Genomic DNA, 23903 nt, shown 5'->3' with positions numbered 1-23903 from the left:
TCAGACACAAATTGAATGCAGAGACTATCTCCAGAATGTATTGAAAACTACAGAACTGGCAGATCAGGTGTCATAGATTATTATATACATAATGTTTATGTACATTTATTGTTGCACTGCATTTCATATGCTGGACACGAGAGACTGCTACGCAGGGACTGGTCGAGAGGAATTAAAAAACAAACAAACAGAAAAACCATCTAAATAAAAGGACAGACTAACAGATGCAGATACAAAAAGCAACCAAATCCAATTGATTAACCAACCCTGCTGCAGGAATGCAGATAAACACAGAATGCACGTACTTATTTTCAGGCACACACATGTTTCTCAGGAACCCGGCATTCAGAGAATCTCATAACAACTAATAGTCTCTGACAGGTGTGAGAAATCAGGATGGGGGGGGGGGGGGGGGGGGGGTTAGCGGTGGATGAATTATCGCAATATGTCTCAAATTTATTTTCCCATCGACGATACAACTGCATGAGCAGGAAGATGCTTAATTTGCTCTCTTTTTTTGTAGTGCGGCTAAATTATATACAGTACAAATGCAGGCAACTTCATCTTGCTCTTACATAGACATGTTGTGAGTCGAGGAGTCGTCCTTCCTGTCCGTGGTGGTGGGGGTGGGGGTGGGAGGGGGGCTGGCTTTGATTGGGCCATGGTGGTGGTGGTGGTGGTGGTGGTGGAGTTAGGGATGGAGGGTTGGGAGGACAGGCCAGGAGCGCAGGCCTGCAGAGGATGGAGGGCCGGGGTGTGGAGGGCTCAGCACACCCCTCTCCTTCTCTCTCTCTCTCCTTCTCTCTCTCTCCCCCTCGCTCTCAGCAGCATCCTCCTGACGAAGGCTTGACAGTAGTGCCAGGGGTCAGCTTCACGTTGGGCTTCTCGGCTCCTCCGGCGGTGGCTCCAGGGCCCATCCTCTTCTTGATCTCCGCAGCCATGGTCATGAAGGCTTGCTCCACGTTGGTGGCATTCTTGGCACTGGTTTCCAAAAAGGGGATGCCCAGAGAGTCTGCAAACTCCTGCCAAGCAACACGGCGTCATTAGGTATAACATGATAATAACATGAAAAAGAAATATGGCATAAATAGGAGGAGTTTCTAAAGGTGAATAATCAGCACATGAAAATGTTCATGTACATTTGCAGTTCTTTGCTTCATATTCACTCCACAGGACAGAAAACACCGTCATCTCAATCCACAATAGTTCTCCTGCACTGCGTTGGGAGCTTCCACAGTGGGGTTTTCACCGTAGGCCTTCTGTACAAGAAGCCCTGCTCACATCTCTTGAGCAGCCTTAGGACTCCAAAGCTGTTGCACACCGTGTGCCTGCATCCATGTGTGCACGCCAAGCTGTCAAAACTGTCACAGCACCTTCAAGTCACCTTGAGCTTCACCTTCAGTCAGGAAACGGTCTGAAAATGCACTCATCTACGCTTCACTCTCAAGCGAGATCAAAAAAGGAGTCGGGAGGTTTGGACCAACGCACACAGGCTTACCTTCGCTGTTGTGTAATCCACCACCTTCTTCGTTGTCAGATCACACTTGTTTCCAACCAATAGCTTGTTGACATTTTCACTTGCGTAGCGATCGATCTCCTGTAGCCACTGTTTGACGTTATTGAAGGATTCCTGGGAGGCAACAGAAAAACAACGTGTCGTCAAATTCCATTTGTTTGAAGCCAATCAGACCGACCAAAGACTGAACGCCTTTAAAAAGTGACACCAGTCCAGTGTTCTGAGCCTCCTGTTCCAACAGCACTTTTGTCACCATCACTTTGATGGAGCGATATCCAATATCTATTGCACACACACACACACACACAAACACACACAGGAAGTATTCACAGGTTTTCACTGTATCCACATTGTGTTATGTGACACACACAACAGCCCATAATGTCAATGCTTTTCTGAGATTACAGCTTTTGCCCTGAAGCTCAAAACTCAGCTCAGGTGCATCAGGTTTCCGCTGAGAATCCTGGAGATGTTTCTGCAGCTGAACGTCAGAACACAAAGCAGAGGAATCGTCTGCGGAGATCAGAGACACGATGGTCTCCAGGCACAAAACCTGGGGATGGGCAGAGGAAATGTTCTGCGGCTTTGAAGGTCCCAATGAGCTCAGTGGAAGACGTTCAGAAGCACCAAGGCTCGTCCTGAAGCTGGCCAGACAGCACTGTGCTGTGAAGATGTACTTCAAGCAGCAGCAGCAGCAGCAGCAGCAGCAGGAAGTGCCAGACTGGCTGGCACAGAGGCAAAGAGGGAACATCCTGGATGAACACCAGAGCACTCTTCATCTCAGCTCTTCCAGCAGGACACTGGCCCTCAGCACACAGCCAAGAGATCAGAGCAGTGGCTTCAGGACAACTCTGTCAACGTCCTCGACTGAACGTCTCTGGAACATGGGCGACCGCACCAGAGACAGCTGTGCACAGCTCGTGGCCTCATATTCAAAGAGACTTGAATTTGCAGCACATTGAAAAATGTCATAACAGGGCGTTGTGTGTGTGGAATTGTCGGGGGGAAATTAATTTAACCCGTTTAGGCTGTGAACACAACAGAATATGGAAAAAGTGGAGACACGCTGTATACCTGGTGTCCCGTCATCAACATCACCTTGCATTTAGAAACACATAGTCGCTACCAACCACGACAAGGCTGACACAGTGTGACGTTAACGTGTGTTGTCTCGGGAAGGTTTGTACACACCTGGTCTGTAACATCATACACCACGATGATGCCATGTGCACCTCTGTAATAACTGGACGTGATTGTGCGAAACCTCTCCTGTCCTGCTGTGTCCCACTGTCGAGGAGGAAAACACTGTGTGAGTACACGGAGCACATCTGCAACATCAGGAGGAAAACATTATCTACGCATGAGCCGTGCATTTGCATCCTCGACGAGGTCAAAACTCAAGGAAGGACAGATGAAAGCCAGCTTCACGTGAAGCCTTCTGGAGGTTCGCTGCAGTCGACTGCGGCAGTGGCAACTGGCTGAAGGGGCCAAACACCTTCCTGTACAGCAATATGAAAAGTTCTAGCATCCGGGTTACTTACAATCTGGAGTTTGATGGTCTTCCCATCCAGTTCTATGGTTCGTATTTTGAAGTCCACGCCGATCGTGCTAATGTAACTTTCTGTGTACGTGTCATCCTGCAGAGAAGAGCAGACAGACGTCAAGGAGGCCGGCCGTTCCAAGAGGCACCGCGGTGACAACAGCACTTGAATGACTTTGAGGCAACCTGCGTCACAGCGTTCTCTCACCAGGACCGCCAGGTTTCTGACGATAAACTCACGAGGGCAACGTAACATCTGTTAGACACTAGTTTGTGTAAGGGTGTTCCAGTGAAGCTTATTAACATGGGATGTTCAGGGCTCCAGAGACATAGTGCCAGTAAACCTTTCATCATCTGCTCGCGCATGCGCGACCACGACCAGTACAGTTGCTGGGTTTTTTGTTGTTGTTAAATCTTTTTGTTGCTGACACTTGAGCCCACTTGGTGGTAATGCCTGAATGACTGGTTTGCCAGTGAAAATGATTTACGGTGTGGGCCCCTAAACTTTTAGTTAGGGGCCCACTGTGTTTCTAGTAAAAAGAAGTTAGTCTGGAGCCCTGGTGTTTAGCTTTTCTTTCACACTACTACTTATTGCTGGGAAAAAAAATAAAATCAAAATCACGTCAGGTCGAGAATCATTGTTGTGAATACGGACTCAGTTGTAATGCGACTGTGTTCACAGCAGTTTGCAGTAGCTACGGTCAAGGAAATTCAACAGCAGTGTGTGGGGAAACTTACTGCAAATCGAAGGAGAAGGCAAGACTTTCCAACGCCAGAGTCGCCAATCAGGAGCAGCTTGAATAAATAGTCACTGTGAAGGAGGAAGAGGAGGGAGAGGCGTCAGCGACGGGATCCTTCTCTGGGAAATCGTTAACCCGCTGGATGAGTCAAACATTATCCGGACCGCTGGCTTGGAGGAAAAGGGAACATGCTTGCGTTGAGGGTCGACGGCGGCGCTTCCTTTATTTCATGTCAGTTTCAGTTACATGCATCAGCACAAGTGCGCCGCCGTCGCTTGGCCTGGTGCGTCAACAGTCAGAATAGCTGAGAGAGAAAGGAAGCCGTGGGGACCCGAGGCCTCCAGCTCTCCCATGTGTTCAGGAAGGAGGGCAGGAAGTCAGCAGATGATGAGCAGGCATTCTCACCGACGGACAGAGCCGGTGAAAAGATTTAAGAAGGAGAATTCATTTTTCTCTCACTGTTCCCAATCCAGTGGTGGTTGGACCTGGTCAACTAGCACCGCTAGGCTACTCAGACATGTCATGCAGTCGGCGCAAATGACTGACAGGCTGATGTTGAGCCCAACTGTTTCCTTTTCGATGCTTTTACAGCCTCCTCAATGGCAGGCAGAAGACACAGGTTTCTGCTGCGTTAACTCTGGTCACCTTGTTCCAATGGACCGTGTTGACTTGATAAGTCCACAAAGAATGGAAGAAGAAATGAGTCTTCAAACCGAGGACAAGCTGTCAATAAAGCACGCTGGGTCTTTGCAGCCCTGCCCTAAGAGAGGAGGAGTGTTTTCATTTCCTGAGAACATGGAGTTGGTTTTCATACTTTGCTCTTGGTTGGCCCAGCTGGATCCTGACAGCTCTTCAAAAGTACAGAGGTGACTGCACTTCAACTTCAGAGGAGTGTCTCTTTCAAATGCTCATCTTATTGTCTCACCCTGGTTGCCGCATAGTTAATGTGGGCGGAGACAAATCCAGCAACATGGCCCATGATGACTTGAGTTTATCTTGGTTGCTGGTGCATAGCATCAAAAGAAAGACTAGAAATCTATACTGTGAAACCCATTGGACACACAGCAGCCGATGCGGGCGGCCAGTCTGGGTTCAGTTCTTCCCCCCTGGAATGTGTACGTTTCTACACTTATCATTGTTATAAATCCCAGTCATACCCTCTCCATTAGGCTTGTGACTGTGGACAATGGCACTATGCACTGCCGATTACTCAGGACCACTGGCAACACTGCATAACTCTCCAAACGCCAGTGACTTGTGGAAAGTTGAATATTATTAGAATAATATTAATATAGCGAGTTCTATAACTATTTCTGACTCATTAGCTGGACTTTCACTGCGTCCTCTAATCTAATGTGTGTTGCTGGCATTGAGCATTAAAATAACGACATTTAACTACCATGTAAATAAATAACTAAATAAAAAAGCCCTCTCCTTATTGAGTAACACCACAAACAGTGCCAACAAATTCCCAGTATAATGACTCAATAACAGGGTGAGGCGGGTAATACAGGTCCGTCCATCAAGTCGCAGGATTCGGAGTTGCCACGGTCAACGGTGTGACAAACACACTACTGTTTGCTTGTCACGTAATAAATGTTAATGTTACGTTAATAAACGTAAACGTTGTTGTTGTCGTTTTAATAAGCGAGGCGTCCGTTGAAGCGGCTCGAGTTTTCCCATATGTTGCCCTGTGGCATGTGACCTACACATGACTCGGAGCCAGGCGACGGCCACTTCCAGCACCAAACACACCATTTTCTCCTCGCTCCGGGCGGACTCGTGTCCTGCAACAAGGTGTTTGAATAAGCACGAGACGTGAAACAACAGATGGCTCGCGCCGTGGCCACTGTTGTTTGCTACCAACAGCGTAGAAATTGCCGGCATTTTGTCGAGACACGGACCTTGGTCAAAAAAAACCAAAAAAACAATTGAATAGCAGGCAGTGTCTAATCCAAGAAAGACTTTGGAAATGAAACATCGACAACCAAATTGTTATTTTACAGCCGGCGATACGCCGGAGACCCTGGTCCAGTATTTACGTCTCGGTGTGAGAGGCGGCGAACCGAAAACCAGAATGGTTCGGTTCGGGTCGCAGGTCCACACCGGTTGGTTGGCGTTGATACGTTTTGGGCAGAACTCAGAAGTTGGTAGGTTCGCCAGAACGCCAGAACGCCGTGTCATTAGTCCCAAAACCGAGCTTCCTCAGATGGGGTAACCTTGTAAAAATATTGACTCGAGCAGCAACACACACACACACACACACACACACACACACACACACACACACACACACACACACACACACACACACACACACACACACACACACACACACACACACACACACACACACACACACACACACACACACACACACACACACACACAGGTGGAAACTGGCTGGTCAGCTGATGTTAGCCGCTAACTAGCTCCGCTGCTAACGGCTAACATCCAGTCGCTTTAACAGCGAGAACGTTCACCGACTTGTTAGCACACGGCTAGCCCTTTAGTCAAGCGATCAGAGTGCATCACAGCGGTAATAGCCCCCCCCCCCCCCCCCCCCCGTACTCACTATTCCGGATTCATTTTGGCGTCGTCGTGCGGTAATTCCCTTTAGCGACTCGTCTCTTTCCAGCCGGCCCACAGATGAGCCGCGGAGTTCTGTTTGGGGGTTCGTGAGATGGGGAGCGGCGGCTCGGCTAGCTGACGCTGCTCCGGTTGGTTGACTGGCTCCTCCGTAACAGATCCAAGATGGCTGCAATTCCAGTCAGGAAGCAAACAGCTACTCACATTAGCTGCCTAGTCTAAGCTAGCCAAGTCGAGGGGGTGGGGGGGGGAGAAACTGAAAAAAAATAAAAAATAAAAATGTGTGGCTTGGCTTAACGGTTGTGTTTGTTTTTGATGCTAGTCTGTGGACACTGTCAGTCACCGAGAGTTCCCGAGTGAATAATCAAAGGAGAGTCTCCGTCTTGTCTCAAGCGTCACCCCTCTCTCTCTCTCTCTCTCTGCCTCTCTCTCTCTCTCTCTGCCTCTCTCTCTCTCTCTCTCTCTCTCTCTGCTGCAACACTCAACTGTCAAGCCCGGAGAGCGATTACGTCATTTAGTGAAACGTGGCAGAGACGCCTTGCAGCTCGCCCTGTCACCCGACGCACAACGAGCAGCTTCCGGTGTGGTGCCGCCGGCGTTGGAACGCACCTGCCCGACATTTAATGCACTTTATGTCATCGCGAGCCCTTTGTCTCAGAATTTGGATCTTTCTCTCAGGGAGCCATCGTCAGAGTTGGCGCACGCGAACCAAACCCACCGCGCGCTTTTAAACGAGGACCCGAATGCTGTGGGTTTCCGTTTGCAAGTCGGCTGTTTTCAGTTGGTTTGACCACTCAGCGCTCGGGAGATAAAAAAAAAAAAAAAAGTCTTCGGTACACTTTGAACTACACGTCACACATCCACGAGCCACAAATCCAGTCTTGTTAGGCTCGCGTGCGTCATAATCACGAGTGATGTGCGTGGCTTGAGTCACGCTTTTTGTCATCACTAATCTTGGATAAGAGAGTCCGCTCATGTCATGTCAACACCTGTGCACTGGTGGGCGTCATCCGATATGTTCGCGTGAGCTGTCCGCGAGAAGGAGGCTGACGCGACACGAATAATCGTTTGTGTTAGTTTCTCTCTGGATGCGAGGAGAAGGGTTCGGATCGTAAAAACCGTTTGTTAAAACCGATTGTTAAAACTAGTAAACTGTGGGTCTGGTGGTGGTGAAGATTTGTTTACTTAAAAAGTCCAATGTGGTGATCCAGACATACTTATCACGATGATTATGGTTTGAAATGAATGTGCGCCGCCACCAAATTAAAAGCCACATCCAAACACAAGTTTAAGAATAAATTATAATAATAATAATAATAATAATAATAATAATAATAATAATAATAATAATAATAAAAGTGACAATAATTCATGTATTTGTATTGATGCAAAGAGGACAACCTTTTTTCTTTTTTTCAAAGTACTCACAAATATGTACAGCATACTTTACTACTGTGCTTTACCACTGTGCGAGGATTTTTGCCTCTTTGAATATTTGCGATTTTATGGCATGGCTGGAGAGGTTGAACAATTGTAATTGAACTGAAGTGTGTTGCTTTGTCCACACGAGACGCAGGGTTAGTTTCAGCCACTGGATCATCTGGAGTGCAGCAGCAGTAGGAGGAGTAGTCGTGCTACAGGAAGTACGCCATTGCATTAAAGACGAGTGAGGCCCCGCTGATACAGAACAATATGTTTTATTGCTGTTAACACAGAAAGCGAAAAAAACCCTTTCCAGCGACGGTCACGTTGAAGAAGACATCAGAGTGAGCGGAGCCAGGAAGTGTTCAAAGGCGACCCGGTGCACGTCGTGCTGCTCCCTGCAAGAACAACTTCAGCTCAGCTGTCCCCTGTAGGAACGTCTGCACAGAAGCACCCGTGGTTCTGTTTCATGGAACGTCTCGTCCGAAACCATAAATATTCAATCAATCCATTTGTTATGAAAATGCCTCCTTTGATGGTTTAAGTACGAAAAAACAACTTAGGAGGAGGAAGGACTGTTTTCTATCATGGTCTTTGTGCAACTCTGTAATATTGCCGTGTGTATTTGTGGTGGAATGTAGTTAACGATGCACAACGGCGTAGAAAGAGTGTGACTGTCAAAGCCTTTATGCAAAAAGTTCACTTAGCAACCTTAGTGTTAGTCATAGCCAATCAAACCCATCCACCTCCCTTTAACTGTCACGCTGAGATGAGATGCAGGTGCAACGACTGAAGTGCATCACGCCACAGACACGCAGTCTGAACACATTGTGACACAACATTGTTACACGTGTGGGACACATCACACGTCACTGAAAAGAAAACAACAAAAGTTTTAAATGTGAAGAAACAATGTGAGAAGACACAAACCAAATGAGTGTGAGGACCTTTGGTGCTGCTCTTTTATCATTGTGTTACACCTTTACCACTTGAATAACACACACTGCCTGCAGGTGACAGGTGCACCTGCTGTCCTGATGTCACAACTTCATTTCAGGTTCTGGTAAAAAAAAGAAAGGCCGTGTAGAGGAAGAACAGACGCAGTATTAATGAAAGCTTTAAAAGCTCAAACATGAGAAACAACACACATTCGTGTCCTGCTTGTAATGTTTCGAAAAAGGCCAAGTTTGTAATTGGCATAAACTTAATCTGGTATAATATTTTCTCAAAATGAGTCATGGCACCGCAACACAAAATGTAACTGCAATGTCATTTGCTTCATCGGTCCGTTGGTGGTTTGGTGATTGATGGCCAATCAGCATGAAGCACTGAGGATGCACAGGATGCTGTGCTTTCTGTGGCTTCTCTCGCATTACCGCACAGACAATACCGGGATTTGGTAAAAAAAAAAATCCAACTGATGAGACGAATCTTGGGACAAGACGTCGTACCATCTGCTACCACTGGGGGAGCCACTAAACAGCCAGCAGGCCCGGATCGTCCTGCTGGTTGTGTGGGACCAGCGTGGACTGGAGGGAAGGCGGCAGAAGTCCGGATCGCTGCTCAATCAGCAGCAGAGTGTCTCTCAGAACTGCAGAGGAGAGATTGGAAAATGCTCAGGAAGAATAAATGGTAAATAATGATGAATTTGGCTTCAGGCGGCAGACTGACATGGAGACATGGAGTTGATGCATCTGAGGAGAAGCTGCCCTCTACTCAAAACAGAGGAGGTGATAGGCTGCTGGCGGCCCAGGTCCTGCTGAAATGTCTGGAAAGAAAAAAAAGAAAACAAAAACACCAAACAGGTTCAGCGTTTTGATGTTTAAATAAGAAAACAAACGTGTCCACTGGCTTTTATCACTGCATCAAACATTTTATATCCATGTTTTCTCAACATTCACATGGTTCAGGAGGATATCTCTTCTCCAGGGACTCTCACAACGCTGGCTTTGCATTACAGCTGGACTCATTCGCACACAGTTCTGCCAGCTTGTGTGACAGAATTGTCCCGTTGAATGAACGCATGAATGTGGAATATTCCAGAGTTTCTGAATTTGCCCATTTTGCCGCCCTGTTTGCCGAGCTCCAGAACAACTTTAGCAAGGAACAAAAGTGTGCTTGTGCATCTTCACCTCTTCAGGGCAGCTGCAGACTCACCTGGCACTCATCCAGCCACGTCTTGGCATTGTGCACGGCGGCAGTGGGCACAGCCAGCGGCTTTGTCCGCTCGGCCTCTGCATACAGCTGGCGGATGAGCTCCTCCAAGTGGGAGCAGAAAACCTGGGACAAGAACGTTGGAACAGTTCGCACAAAGTCAGTTTGTTTTTTAGAAAATATATATATATATAAGAAAAACAATGTAGACTTTTACCTGAAACAAAGGAAAAACATTTCAACAAATCACTGCACAACCTTGAGCCAATGCTGAATTTATCAGAAAACTGAGAGTAAATTGTAGCCGTAAAGGCATAAAGAAGAGGCGAGCTAGAGTATCACAACCTTGTGTGACTGGACGCACCTTGAAATAAGCATACTTTGATATTCTATCTATTTTTCAATGTACTTATGACTGCTAGTCTGACACCAACAGAGGCTCTGAGGCAGCAGACTGTCCTGGATTCCATCGTCCTCTCATTGCATAGGAATTCTCATCAACGTGAGAGTTTTCACGGGTAAAACACGGTGGATTGGCTCCACAGCGATGAGTCCAGACCTGGATGTGCTGGAGCAGTGAGTCACTCTCCTCCCTGTTCTCCTGGCGGCCCGGCTGCCTTCGCCCACTGAACTGGGCCACATTAGTCTGCACCTCCCTTGGACCAGAACGCCTTGATGCACCGGAGTCTGTTTGGTCTGCGGGAATAGAAAAGAAGTATAACATGCATGATGGAGAAAGCTGAAGAAAAGCAATAAAACATCGATGTGACTGAGTCAGTGCGACACTCGCAGTGAACTACTGTTTAATATTACTAAAGGCCCAGATTGATGCCGACATCCATGAAAGAGTTTTCTGCCCATGGTCTGTCTTACCACTGCCACCACCTCCCTCAGCCTCAGCCTCAGCCTTCCCTCTCTGCAGCAGCCTGAAGGAGGAGGAGGAGGAGGAGCCAAGTGTGGCTTTGGGACTCGGTGACCTTTGACCTGAGGTGAGCGGCTGGCTCAGCTCGGCGGCCACCTCCCGGACCTGCACACGGACAGGAAGGAAGCTCTGTTCAGTATTTACTAATAGTCCTCTCTGTTCTCCACCACTGCCATGCAAATCACAGTCAGATCATTCACTGCATGATAACATAATAACATTATTTTAACGTATATTTCACTGGTGTCTGTTTACTTATCCTATTTTTTACATTTTTACATTTTTATTTCATTTCGTATGTTTTGGTTTTTGTATCCCTTTTATTTTTTCTCATTTTCTTTCATGTTCGAAATGAATAAATAAAATCAAATGATAAACTCCGTCACCAAAGGCCTAAATCTGCAGCTTCATCCCGATACAACGTCACGATATAATGCTAGATTTGTTCAGATGACGATATGATTTTATGATTTTAAGGAAACCGACATGGATCGACATTCACAGTGTGTATCACTACGATCATATCGATGATTCACAAATCGATGCACTGATGTGTCACTGTGACATCTGTGCTTAATTGCTCGCCTGGGTAAATGAAGGTCAAATAAAATTGAGATGAAGCAGAGGTTAAAGTGGGACGACACACCTGCAGTGATCAGAGCTGAAGAGCCCCTCCCACCCCACCCCCACACCCCCCGGCACTGACCTGTCTGGACAGCAGCTGCAGCTCATCCAGCTGCTCCGGCAGAGGCCAGAACTCCTCGTCCACCTCTGCACCTCCTCGCCCAGGCCCGGGAAGGAAGGGGGAGGAGCCGGTGAAAGCCGGCACGCTGGCATGTGAGGGGGAGGTCGGCGGCGTCCGCTCGCATTTCCCAGCATCCTCGCTGTCCAGAGACCAAGCGGTGCGGTCGGCGTCGGAGAGGAGACAATCCGGGGACTCGGAGAAGGCTCGCAGGTCCGGTGACCTCTGACCTGCGCTGAGAGTTCTCCAGTTCCCGGCACCGGTCGTAGCGAGGCACAGCGGCGACAGGCTGGTGGAGCTGCTGCACGTGTGGTCCAGTCCGATTCCAGAGTCCTGCAGGTCAGGACCCGCTGGAGGGTGTTTCAGCCGACTGGAGCGGTCCGACCGGGCCACCGCCGCCCCCCGTCCAGGCCTGAGAGGGTAGGCGTAGTCCAGCAGGTCCTCGTACTCTGCGTTAGGGTCCCAGTCTGCAGACCGACGGTCCGGAGAGGGAGGCAAACCTTTGGGGATGGCACAAGTCCAGTAGTTCTCCTGATGAGGAGACTTTGAAGGTCCCTGTGAGGGCCCACCAGGAGAGCCCAGACTGTGGTCCTTCAGGGCTCCCAGCCGGGGCTGAGCCTGGCCTGAGGCTGTGGAGGCTCCCCAGCGAGGCCTGTAGGTGGGATACAAGACCGTGGAGGACAGCGGCGGCCGAAGAGGACGGTTCAGCCTCTGGACCTCCAGAACTGAGCTGGACAGTCTCTGGGAGGTTTGGACCTCCAGAGCTGAGCTGGACAGTCTGTGGGAGAATGAAGGTGACTGTGAAGTTTGGACCTCCAGAACTGAGCTGGACAGTCTCTGGGAGGTTTGGACCTCCAGAACTGAGCTGGACAGTCTGTGGGAGGATGAAGGTGACTGTGAAGTTTGTTCTTGGAGCCGGAGGCTGAGACCAGGGACAGTCGGAGTGGAGCTGAGCTCCAGTCTAGACAGCGGGGGCGGTGCAGGGTCCCCCAAGCTCAGCCTGTGCAGGCTGGGGCTCAGGATGCTGCAGTGAGGGTCCTTGGTCCTGGTGACCTCCGTGCCACTCACCTGAGAAAGAGAAAGACTGCCGTAAGTACAACTGTAAGACTGCGCTCACTAGGAGTGGATTCCAACCCACATGCTCAACTGCTGCGTGGCGGCTGAATGCATTGCAACACACTTCCATGAATGCGAGACACCTCATGGCACAGTCGGAAAAATATAGCATCCCACACCAATCACAAAACACGTGGGAGAGCTGTGCTGACATTCATCCAGTGGGAAGTCCTTCCCCTCCTGTGGCTCTGACCTTCTCTGTGTGAGGGGGGGGCCGTGTCTTCACTGAGCTGGAGGCACAGTGCTCCGAGGCAAACAGAGGCCTCCTCACGCTGTACTGCCTGTCTGTCAGACGCCACCTGGAGGCAGGTGTGTGACAGACGCCTGGTCCCTCTCTGTCCTGCGCTCGCTCCGTCCCGCCTCTCCTGCTGGGCTCAGAGTCTGGGAGTGGCTCTCTCCACCGCCGGGTGCTTTCCAAGCTCTCCATTGGACACGAGGAATGCAGGAGGCCCTGTTAACTGCACAAGCACAAGAGCAGAGTCAGTCCATGCGACACAGCGACACTTTGTGATGCGCTCCAACACCTGGGCACTGCAGCCATTGGTCAAAGACTATTTGTAAAGGGTTGGAGGAGGTCTTGAAGTACAGCTGCTCTTTATTGCAAATATCTTCTGAACATTGAGAGGCAGCCACTCAATGCAATCATGTTTTTTTTTTTTGCATCTGAGGACCTGGTTGAATTGTCACCACGAGCAGTTGATGGACAGTTCTGGACTGAAGCCAGTCTGAGCAGGGTGTACATACAGTAATACACTGGCCATCACTGTGGCAATAGATGATTTATATTAGATTAGATTAGATTCAACTTTATTGTTATTGCCACTTTATTGTCACAAGTACATAGCAACAACATGCAACAATTATTATTATTATTATTATAAAACTTTATTTGTACAGCGCTAAATCACAACCAAAGGCGTCTCAAAGCGCTTTATACAATCAGAGGGAACCAACCGGGCCCGCGGAGCAAGCAAGATGCGACAGTGGCTGGGAGAAACTCCGCTGTGGGGAGTGCCAGTGCCGCCGTCGACAGTTATTTCTGAGAGCCACGCAGTTTGCAGTGTGGACAGAGACACAGCACACCAGCCTTCAGCCGGCCAATGAGTAAAAGTTGTGGGGTGACTAAGCAGCAGTGAAAATGATCCGCTCGCCGGTCACCTGAGTGATCTCATTAAGACTGCATGCTCAGACCTGCCTGTGCTCGACGGACCCACGGGGAGGAAGCCAGTGTGTCCAGTGGCACAGGACACTGTGCTCAAAATCAAGGACACACTATGTTGAAAACTACCAGGCAAACTACTCAATGAAGCCTTTACAGCTCGGCTGAGCACTGCGCAGGCCGCTACATAAGACTGACGCGCTTTATGTCTGTTGGTTTATCGCTGTGGTTGTTAACATCATTACATACAAGTGATAAAATCATATTGCACCGTCAAGGACACATTATTCAACACACTGTATATTCAACATATATACAAATGCTGAAGCCACTACAGCAAATCAGATCAGTAGATGTCAACCTCTCAGCTGCAGATGGTTTGCATACTCAGTTTTCCTCTTTATTGCAAACAAAGTACATTTATTATTTCAAAAAAAAAAAAAAAAAAGAAGCCATTATACCAGGTGCATTTCTTTAATATTAATGGTTTGTACTGACTGAGCTCTCGTGGGATAATGCAGCATAAAAGTAGTGAACGGAATGAGCAGATATTAAGAGTTAACCTCCAAACAGAAACCCCGCATAGAGGAAGACAGTACGAATTTCCTCACACGATTCTCGAACATAATTCCTCCTGAGCAGCAACAGTTTAAAGCCAGGTCTTGTTATGGCTACAAGCTAGCAGAAGGAGTCGCTGTGAATGGCTAAAGATTCTGCATTGTGTCGGGTTTAAGATGTAACGTTCTTATTTTTTCCCCCTCCGAGGAATCTAAGGACAAGCAAACAAGTTTAGTGAGTGAATCTGGCATCACGTGACAAGATGACGTGTGGCGTTTTCAATCTGATTTGTTAACATGGATGAATTTGCCAGACTGGCATCGCCAGGCACCAACTACGAGTCCTGAACGCCACCCAACTGTGCGTGTGTGACGCTGTTACACACGCACAGTTACGTGAAGGTCTCGAGCGCAGGAAACGATGGCAACAAGTGATAGGCACAAAGAATCCCCGGTGCTGCGTTCAATGACACATCCGGAAGTCGAGTCAAGGCACAGCACAGCGGAGCTAGCCTAGCTTTCACACACAGGCACCCCAAAAGCTTCGTGTGGAAAAATGAGTGTCGCACAAGCACCTTCGAACCCAACCCGAAGTCATGTGTTTGGACTCTGTGTGTGTGTGTGTGTGTGTGTGTGTGTGTGTGTGTGTGTGTGTGTGTGTGTGTGCGTGTGTGAACGAAGCTCAAGAGACTCCAGAGAACCGCGCATTGTCTCTCCGCGTATCTGTTTTCACTTTCCCCCGCAAAAAAAATAATTTCAATAATAGCCGGGGAGAAATGACGGTACATATATTTCTGAAAGACTTGTAATATGTTGTCCTAGCTAGCTAGCTAGCTAGCTTGCCCGGCGAGACAAAGTTACCAAAAAAAAAACAACCATAAACTTACTACATATCCATCCGAGGCGGGTTTGGCAGCGCCCTGATGCGCAGCTCCTCACAGCGGTCAAGCCAACAACAGGAGGACCAAAGCAGTGAAGCCAGCACAGCAGCAGCAGCAGCAGCAGACACTCGGCTTCCGCTGGCCCTGTGTACACTGAGTATTACGGTAACTGCTTCACACAATGGCAGAGAGAAACAGAGAAGCGCATCTCTCTTCCTTCTTTTGTCCAGTAAATCCGAAACTGTTCATAGAAAAGGTGTAAGTAATTTACACGTGTACAAAAAGGAAGTGATCGATTTAAAAACAAAAAACAAAACAAAACAAAATGTTTTATGAAACGATGTTGGTAACAATGAGAAAACAACAGTTCTTCTCCCTTTTAGAGATTTAAGATGTGCAGAGAAATTTCTGATAAACCAGACTCCAAACTTTTACTTCCGAGAAACATTTTATGATCAACTGTTAAATGTCAAATAACGAGTGACTATGTGCAATACTACTAAAGTACTACTTAGTACTACTACTACTACTACTAATAATAATAATAATTAAAAAAAAAATTCAAAAAATTTCAAATAATTGCAGTAAAAACTGTTTTAGGAAAAACTTAAATTAAATGACAAACCCTGAATGACTTTTTAAAGTTTATACATTTATTTAGATGTAATATACAGCCAGATAAATAGATGCAAAGAACTCCAACACAGGAACACGCACTGTTTTATTCATCTCTATATTCATTCATGTGGACATGGAGGCCAACAGATCTGACGTTCTAAACAATGAACATCCCTCTTCCTGTCAGAAATAGTTGCTGTGAAAACATGTCATATATCTGGGCTTCATTTGAACCATTCTGAAGGTTGCACATTTGGTACGTGTCAGAAGTCCACACAGCGGCCCTTCCTCTCCCAGTCTCCATAGCGGGTGGGCTCCGGACCTCGGGGACCCCCTTTCTCCTTGGTTGCTGGATTCACGTCATCAGGAAACTCTGAAAGACATCGGCAATGCATAAGATGTCCTCGCGGGTCAAATCCCAGCTTCGTCTCAAACTGACAGCTGCAATGGTTTGAAGCGTGACCCTGAGGTTCTTCTGTGTGCTGGGACTCCAGCTCAAGTCTCTTGGGCGTTGGGTCATAATCGGGCTCCACTGGGTTTAGTCTCCAGTTTATAGTCGGCCAAAAGGGGCAAAAGTATCATTCCCCCCCCCCACACACACATAAAACGTCCCCCGAGAAACACACGGCAGGCCGGGAATATTACCTTGTTGGACTGACCAGAAATAAAATAAAAACAATAAATAAATCTTCAGTAAAGAATAACAACACGAAACACTAGTCATGACAAATCAATCATCCAAAAATGAATACGCTGCAATAAACATGGCTCACTTTGCAGAACATCCTTCTGAACTTCTTCCTGGTTGTCAAAGCGACCCTGCGGGGTTTGGGCCTTTTTCAGCGGCTGCTTGTCCTTCGGCGCCCCGCTGGCTGCTCGGGAAGCTCCTGCAGGAGTGACAGCGGTGTTCAGCTCTCTGCCCCGCGGCTCCTCTGGTCTGGCGGCAGACTCGGGGAGGGTCAGAATCTCTTACCTGGCAAAGCAGCCGGACTCCTGCCCACCACCAGCAGCAGCAGTCTGCTGGCGGTGACACTCAGCCGCGAAGGGAACATCTTCCAACTCCAGGAGAAGCAGCAGAGAGAAGCTCACCGCGCCACCGCGGACATTTACACAACCGCTCCGTCGTTATTGTCAACCGTCCAGCGTCAATGACGTAGGCTTCCGTCATCAGCCTGCGACCCCCGGAGCCGTCACCTTCATTGCAGCTTCACATTTAGCCGGCAGGAGGCAGTAAAAAACCCTCCTTCGGGGACACTGACTTGACCAACTACGTTCACGGCCTAAAGTTGAGAGATAATTGACTCCTGACCCGTTAACTCACCCGGCCCGCCGAACTGGAGGGAATGGTGTGAATAGTCAGTCAAACAGCTGTATTTCCTCCACGTTTGCAGTGTTTTCAGAGTCATTTCAATAAAGAGCTAAGCACCCTGGTGGTTCTGGATGGTTCTGGGTGGTGATAGGTGGTTCTGGATGGTTCTAAGAGCTAAACACCCTGGTGGTACTGGATGGTTCTAGGTGGTTCTAGAAGGTTCTAAGAGCTAAGCACCCTGGTGGTTCTGGATAGTTCTAGGTGGTGATAGGTGGTTCTGGATGGTTCTAAGAGCTAAACACCCTGGTGGTTCTGGATGGTTCTAGGTGGTTCTGGATGGTTCTAAGAGCTAAACACCTTGGTGGAGCTTCAAAGACACTGATTTGGTTGCAACTTTGCTTTGACTCATTTTCCATTGACCATTACAGCAGCATGTTTTCTGCCCCCCCCCCCGGCACACTGTACAACCCACTGTGGGCCACCAGTGAAAGGATTTGCCCGCTCCTGTACCATGTGAACTGAAAAACACTGTAACTTTATAGCGGCCACTTTGTCATGTTTGGTCATATTAGATCATAAGAGTGAAGAGTGGAAGGTAAGTGGGGGAAATGTGATCTCCAGCTGGTATAATGGTAGTAATGGACATTTGGATGTGGATCTGTGACTACATGGTTTGTCACACTGAAGGACGATACAGGAAGGCACTGAGCAAAAGCACACGTCCGCTATCGAAGGCTTTGTATGTGAGTGTAGCAGAGGAACAGAATGAGGCAGTGGATTCAAAAGATATTTCAAGTATGTATCCTGACTGGAATCAACAGGTGTGGTTGGGTCGGGTGGATTTCCCCATCTTAAAGATCCGTCTAATGAGTGAAATGCATCCTGTAATGAGAAAAGCGCTTAAACTCAGAAGTAGCAATGGAGATAAATGAAGTGGCTCACCAAAAACTCAATTTGTGCCTGTACAAAACAAAACAAAGCAAAGCAGAACGTTCACTTGAAACTCATTTGGTAATAAATCAGTTTAAATAAGAAGCAAAAAAAAAAAAAAAGATGGCATACAGTTTTGTTTTTTTTACATCATCGACAGGGATGATTTTGGTCAATCAAAGACTCAAATGAAATGTCATTGCAGTGAATTCTATGATGCCATTTAACATTTTTTTTTTGGAAAAAAGAAGAGGATTATTTGACGATATAGTACAAAGATGAAGGAAAGAAACTAAATGTCCTTTCCCTGAAAAAGAAATAAAACATTCTCATAGTTAGTCTGCATTCTCCTCCCCCTCAACAATGAAAACACATTGAACTCATGAACTCTGGCCCAAAATACAGCGACAAGTCCAGTTGTAGTTTGGAAAAACTACCTTGGCTTTTCAAAATCACTGCTTCCCCTCGCTCTCTTTTGCAACTTCTTAAAACAGACACAAACTTTGGAAACACACGCTTTCATCCTGCGCTTAAGTGACTTTCAGATATGACAAGGGGAAAAAAAAACAAAACCCCACAGCGGTGTCGTGTTGACTCTAAAAGTTTTATCTCGATCACCTTCAGTCAGAAAGAGATTTGTTTCCCCTCTGAGGGTTTTTAGAGATTTTAGAGAGTTAGTGCAGATACTATCTGCGTGAATGATGGAAATGCCTTTTTAGAAGGCATTCCTGGAGAACGTCAAATCACACACACACACACACACACACACACACACACACACACACACACACACACACACAGCTGGCTGCTGTCTACATTCGTCAAAAGACATTTACCATGCGGATGAAGACTTTGTGTAATTTGTGAGTGCGGAAGCAACAAGATGAGATTTATTTCCTGGTGGAATTTTGCGGAGAAGCTTCGGAGTCCGATGCTCTTGAAGAGATGCAGACCGATAAACAACCGAGCACGAGGTCCGATCTCTCCTGACCAACGGCGCTGAAGACAGAAACAGCTTGGCACCTGGCAGGGCTCCAACATGACGGTGACGTCACTCAGGTTTGACTGCGCGTGAATCCAGCTGGAGTTAAAAGGCCCGAGAAGCAATCAGAGAGTTGATGCTATTTTTTTTTTTTGTGCCACCGATGAGCCTGGATACAAATCATAAGACAACGCCGGCTTCGCCAAGACTTCCTGACGCAAGGACAACACTCACGTGCTACTCCAAGTCATCACGTGATGGCAGTACACACAGGTTAAAGGCTTTAATTCAAAGGTGCTAAAACAAGTGCGCTGTTGTTTTGCAGTTCAGTATAAAGTCGAACATGGGAGACAAAGACAAAGACGGTGACGCGGATGCAACACTGACAGTTCATCAAATATGAAAATATGATGTTTCTGAAACATGGAATCTTCTATAGGTACAATATAATACACGGCGGCCAGCTATACTCCCAGCAGCGTTCTGCAGCACATCGATCATCATCATCATCATCATCATCATCATCATCTTTCCAGCTTCAGTCTGCTAAAATCAGGGCCGCAGCACCGATTCAGTCCGCGCATCTGCGCCACATCCAGATGTGCACTCCCCCCTCCATCCATCCCTCCTCCTACCGCTTACTCCCCCATCACATGGGCGTATATACTGTAGTGCTGAGGACCAGACGCATGTTTGTAGTGTCTGTCTGACCGAGTCTGATGAAGAGGAGCACCTCCTCCACCCCCTCCTCCTCCTCCTCCCCCTCCTCCTGCTGCTCCAGCGGCTCTACTCGCAGGCCGACACGCTGCTGATCTTGGCCGTGTTCTCGCTCCAGGGCTGCAGGTTCTGCAGGGCGAACAGCGAGCTGTTCTGCTGGCACAGCGGGTCGGGCGGCGCCGGCTGGTTGATGGTCTTCTGGAAGGCCTCCTGCTGCAGCTGCAGCAGGATCCTGTTGGCCTGCTGCCGCTCCGCCTCCCGCTCCTCCGCGGTCTGCCGCCTGCATGCCGCCACGGTGGAAAGGCGCGCGTCATTACAGCGGCAGTGTCAGCAGGCGACCGCGTCACAACGCTGCTTTTAGTTTTTAAAATGCGCCAACAACAGGCAGGAAGGATTCTGTGCTGAGCAAGCGCGACAATTAACGACGTTGCGTTCATGTGCTGTCATTCCATGGGCAGCACTTCTGCTCCTCATCGAAATATTAGTTAATAAATAATAAAAACGAAAACAAACTGTTTATATAACGCTCCAATAAACAACTACAGCATTAATTTGGGCAGCTCATGACGCGTGTTTTATTTATTATTATTATTATTATTATTGTTATTATTATTATTTTTTTTTTTATAAATTTAAATAAAAGCTTTTGCCCGTTTGTTATACTAAAAATAGTCTGATAACAAATGAGCAATAAAGCCACGTAAAATGTATCCGCAATAATAAAACTAATAATTTCTTTTTTAGTATTGTAAATAGGCCCTATGTTTTAGAAATAATTTTGGATGAAAAAAAACAACAACAGAATTTGAAAAGCAACAAAACTAACTAAAGCAACTGAATTAATAATTACATGGAATGTTTTCTATTATATTCTATCTTCATTCTGCAAAAATAAATGCAAAATATTTACTTCTGCAAAAATAAATAAAATAAATAGAATTGACGAAACTAATATTAAGCAAACAAAATTATTTTTCAGAAATATCAGCATAATCCCCTCCAGTCTTGAAACTGGCGCTCCAAAATTTCCTTCTCATCTAATAAATTTGTTGTAATTTATAATCTAAGTTAGACATTTTTTTTTCTGTAAGGCTAAATGTTTTGATACATTCAATCGATGTCAAAATATTGAGATATTTTTTCTTAAATTACAAACTAAATAATATATATTTGTAATTTAAGAATATATATATATATATATATATATATATATATATATATATATATATATATATATATATATATATATATATAATTTTTTTTTTTTTTTTTTTTCTCCCCCTCCAGAACCAGCTTTACCTCCACTTGGTGCGCCGGTTCTGGAACCAGGTCTTGACCTGGGCGTCGGTCATCTTCAGGGCCTTGGCCAGGGCGGCCCGCTCGGCCGAGGCCAGGTACTTCTGCCGGTGGAAGCGCTTCTCCAGCTCGCAGATCTGCAGCCTGCTGAACGACGTCCGAGGCTTCTTCTTCTTAGGAGGCGTCCGGTTCTGGTAGGGGTGACCTACACGGCGTGTCACAGTGAGGGGTGAGAGGGACACTGGACCGGAGCGGACGAGATGTCGTAGGAAAGAGAATGACACGGGGGAAGATGCGGGGAGAAAGAGGAAAGTCACAGCAGACAGTAAAGAGAAGGAAGAGCAGCAGCAGCAGCGGCGGCAGCAGCAGCAGCAGCGGCAGCAGCAGCAGCAGCAGCAGCAGCAGCAGCAGCGACGACTTTACGGCAGAGTTGCTGCTCCAACAGTTCATACACGAAAGCAATAAATCATTTAAATGAAAAGTCTAAAAAACATCGATGATTTTACACACACATTAAAATAGAATCTTCGGTGTTTTGTGTTTTTGTTTATTTATTTTTTTATTTTTTTTATATCAATAGGGCCAATGTATTTTACGGTATAAACACGGCAACACGCAGTTCGATATGTATGGCCACAATATCTTAACAAAAGCAAATTTGAAGCGGCCAAATAAAAACACTTTTGAAGCTTTTTTCGAGTCAAGTCTGCGAATGTGTTATTATGAAGACACATTCAATATTTCATCAGCAACGTATTGCTTTTCTATTTTATGCAGTTTAAAAATATTTGTTACATTTTCAATTCAATTTCAAATAATAATAATAATAATAATATCTAATTAAAAATGTTGCCCCAACTGAACGTCCAATAACAAGGAAAAGAGACAAAAAAAAGAGGCAACATTTTTGTTTCTATTGCGTCATTTAAAAACTGAATGTATCTCCTCAAAAAAGGTCTAAATTCCCATTTAAACACATTTCACTGAAATAGCCTTTGTAATGTCTGTGTGCCCTTCTTCTCTCTCTCCCTCTCTCTCTCTCTCTCACACACACACACGCAGCTGCTGACACTGTTTTAATAAATGATGAGATTTTAAATATGAGATTTTTCTCTGTTAGACAAAGCCTGAGAAGAACCTTGGAGCCACAAAGGCAACGTGTCACCCTGCAAGTGTCTGCGGAGGCTTCTGAATGTGTGATGTCTGATTGGTCCTTTGCGATGCTAGCGGCTGCATTGCCTTCACAGTGAATTACAGTCAAACTACAACTGATTTCGCAGCTTTCACCAACAGTTGCCTGTTTACTCGCACCCCCCCCCCCCCCCCCCAGTCATGTTGTGTTAACACTGACGCGGGGGTCGATGGCGGTGGTTCTCAAAAGAAATCTGAATTTCACGATGAAACGATAACAGTCAATGAGTGATGACCGTGAGTTCTCGCGCCCAGGATTGGACTGTGAAAGCGGACCGCCAACTACAGAAGAGAGCCTGGTGTAGCAATCAGAGTGTGGCTGTGAAGCGGTGCCTCAGCCTACAACACAGCGCGGCGGCTCCTGCTCCTACCTGTGAAGCGCTCCTTGGTGTACCTGCGGTTGCTCTCCATCCAGGGGAAGGTGAGCGCCGTCAGGCCGCTCTGGTGCACCGGGGACGCGGACGGGTTCCCGCAGCTCAGCGGCGGCCGGTGCGCGGGCACGCGGATGACCCCGGCGGGGCCCGCGCTGTTGCTGCCGCCGCTCACGTTCATGCACATGTTCATGTGATAGGCCGACACGCCGCACGAGCCCGCCGCCCCGCCGTACTCGCACGCGAAGCCTCCCGCGCCGCCGCCGCCGCCGCCGCCGTAGGTCGCGTGGCCGTAGTCCGGCTCGTGCATCTTGACCCCCAGCATGCAGCTGTGCTCCACGCCGCTCAGGATCTGATCGATGCCGAAGCTGATCGAGTCCGCGTGCGGGTGCGCGTGGTGGTGGTGGTGCTGCTGCTGCAGGTGCGCGCCCAGTATCCCCAGCTGATCCATGGCCTCGCGCGCTGCTCCCGGCGCGAGGACGGCCCGGGTGATCCACCACGAGGCGCCGTCGCTGCCTCGGTCCTGCTGCCTGCCTTCCTTCCTTCCCTCTGGCCCGGCTCGGCTCGGCTCGTTCCCCTGTGCGGGCTGACGGTCGTGTGCGGGTATGTCTGTGCGTGCACGTGGAGGGAGAGAGCCGAGAGGGAGTGAGGGAGGGTGAGAGAGAAATAGAGTGAGGGAGAGAGAGAGAGAGAGTGAGTGAGAGTAAAAGAGAGAAAGACAGACAGGGAGAGAGAGAGAGAGAGAGAGAGAGAGAGAGGGAGTCCTGCTGCTGCTGGAAGACATCAATCAGAGTGGCAAGTGGACAGGGGCCGCAGGGGCTTGTGGGAAAAGTTTTATTCCAAAACACCTTGATGCTCCTCCAGCGAGAGACAACAGTTGCATCACTTCCTGTCGTCCCTGACTCAGGGAGGTGAACACTCGCGGCCTCATCATTCATAATTAGAGCCGCTAATCACGAGGCCTTGATCGGCTCATAATTGCGCCTCTTATTTTATTGTACAAGTGAATTTTAATTAGTGCGGTCAGTGAACTGATGGCCTCATTAAGCGCGGATGGATGGATCACCAGCCAGCACGGATCAATCAGTTCGCTGCCATCAAACGCTGCTTAACTGCAGCTTGGTGCTTTCAATTTCAATAACAATTCCACA

At 47.6% G+C, this 23903-nt stretch overlaps 4 protein-coding genes across 7 annotated transcripts in view; all 4 read right to left on the bottom strand.

The window, feature by feature from the left end:
- Positions 1-23405, bottom strand: part of tlx1 (T cell leukemia homeobox 1) — a 40506-nt gene extending 17101 nt beyond the window's left edge. Inside the window, exons 1-3 of one of the 3 annotated variants that reach the window (XM_076016710.1) lie at positions 22753-23405; positions 21194-21431; positions 19920-20174 (exon numbers count right to left, since the gene is read on the bottom strand). In XM_076016710.1, the coding sequence (XP_075872825.1) occupies positions 19964-20174; positions 21194-21431; positions 22753-23203 (900 nt within the window). In that variant the 5' untranslated portion in view covers positions 23204-23405 and the 3' untranslated portion in view covers positions 19920-19963. Of the gene's footprint in view, positions 1-19445; positions 20175-21193; positions 21432-22752 lie in introns of those variants that run through there. The other 2 variants (XM_076016711.1, XM_076016712.1) reach the window with 2 other exon arrangements.
- LOC142882124 (ras-related protein ORAB-1-like) lies at positions 460-6619 on the bottom strand. The gene is made up of 6 exons (XM_076016674.1): positions 6372-6619; positions 3795-3867; positions 3058-3153; positions 2708-2803; positions 1499-1630; positions 460-1022 (listed from the first exon to the last, which is right to left on the bottom strand). The coding sequence occupies exons 1-6, from the start codon at positions 6383-6385 to the stop codon at positions 822-824; spliced, it is 612 nt and encodes a 203-aa protein (XP_075872789.1). The 5' UTR covers positions 6386-6619; the 3' UTR covers positions 460-821.
- Positions 8084-15503, bottom strand: cep68 (centrosomal protein 68). 2 transcript variants are annotated; one of them, XM_076016680.1, is made up of 9 exons: positions 15345-15503; positions 12935-13199; positions 12478-12693; positions 11590-12342; positions 10835-10988; positions 10521-10657; positions 9965-10087; positions 9479-9575; positions 8084-9398 (listed from the first exon to the last, which is right to left on the bottom strand). In XM_076016680.1, exons 2-9 carry the CDS (start codon positions 13166-13168, stop codon positions 9283-9285), a joined length of 1830 nt encoding a protein of 609 aa, XP_075872795.1. In that variant the 5' UTR covers positions 13169-13199; positions 15345-15503; the 3' UTR covers positions 8084-9282. The 2 variants fall into 2 exon arrangements, with proteins under 2 accessions (XP_075872795.1, XP_075872794.1); XM_076016679.1 differs by having other exon boundaries at positions 11590-12693.
- On the bottom strand, positions 15970-17109 carry sdhaf4 (succinate dehydrogenase complex assembly factor 4). The gene is made up of 3 exons (XM_076016681.1): positions 16930-17109; positions 16730-16843; positions 15970-16329 (listed from the first exon to the last, which is right to left on the bottom strand). The coding sequence occupies exons 1-3, from the start codon at positions 17006-17008 to the stop codon at positions 16220-16222; spliced, it is 303 nt and encodes a 100-aa protein (XP_075872796.1). The 5' UTR covers positions 17009-17109; the 3' UTR covers positions 15970-16219.
- Positions 23406-23903: the final 498 nt, after the last annotated feature.

Source organism: Nelusetta ayraudi, unplaced genomic scaffold (genome assembly GCF_046127955.1).
Source record: "Nelusetta ayraudi isolate G7.1 ecotype Tasmania unplaced genomic scaffold, CSIRO-AGI_Nayr_v1 ptg000235l, whole genome shotgun sequence".
In the NCBI taxonomy this organism is placed as follows: domain Eukaryota; kingdom Metazoa; phylum Chordata; class Actinopteri; order Tetraodontiformes; family Monacanthidae; genus Nelusetta; species Nelusetta ayraudi.
The sequence above is the reverse complement of the archived record's forward strand: the minus strand, read 5'-3'. Positions and strand labels throughout refer to the sequence as shown.

Bases quoted from the DNA above. Each gene is read 5' to 3' on its own strand.
- LOC142882124 (XM_076016674.1), bottom strand. The intron at 2,804-3,057 runs GTAAGTAACCCG...CCTCCTCGACAG, and splicing joins AGACCATCAAACTCCAGATT to TGGGACACAGCAGGACAGGA. The intron at 1,023-1,498 runs GTAAGCCTGTGT...GTTGCTTGGCAG, and splicing joins TGGATTACACAACAGCGAAG to GAGTTTGCAGACTCTCTGGG.
- cep68 (XM_076016679.1), bottom strand. From the start codon at position 13,168: ATGGAGAGCTTGGAAAGCACCCGGCGGTGGAGAGAGCCACTCCCAGAC. The intron at 10,989-11,589 runs GTCAGTGCCGGG...GTCCGTGTGCAG, and splicing joins TGCAGCTGCTGTCCAGACAG to GTCCGGGAGGTGGCCGCCGA. The intron at 9,576-9,964 runs GTGAGTCTGCAG...TTTTCTTTCCAG, and splicing joins CGTGGCTGGATGAGTGCCAG to ACATTTCAGCAGGACCTGGG.
- sdhaf4 (XM_076016681.1), bottom strand. From the start codon at position 17,008: ATGTTCCCTTCGCGGCTGAGTGTCACCGCCAGCAGACTGCTGCTGCTG. The intron at 16,844-16,929 runs GTAAGAGATTCT...TCACTCCTGCAG, and splicing joins GAGTCCGGCTGCTTTGCCAG to GAGCTTCCCGAGCAGCCAGC. The intron at 16,330-16,729 runs GTGAGCCATGTT...GATGTCTTTCAG, and splicing joins TCAGAAGGATGTTCTGCAAA to AGTTTCCTGATGACGTGAAT.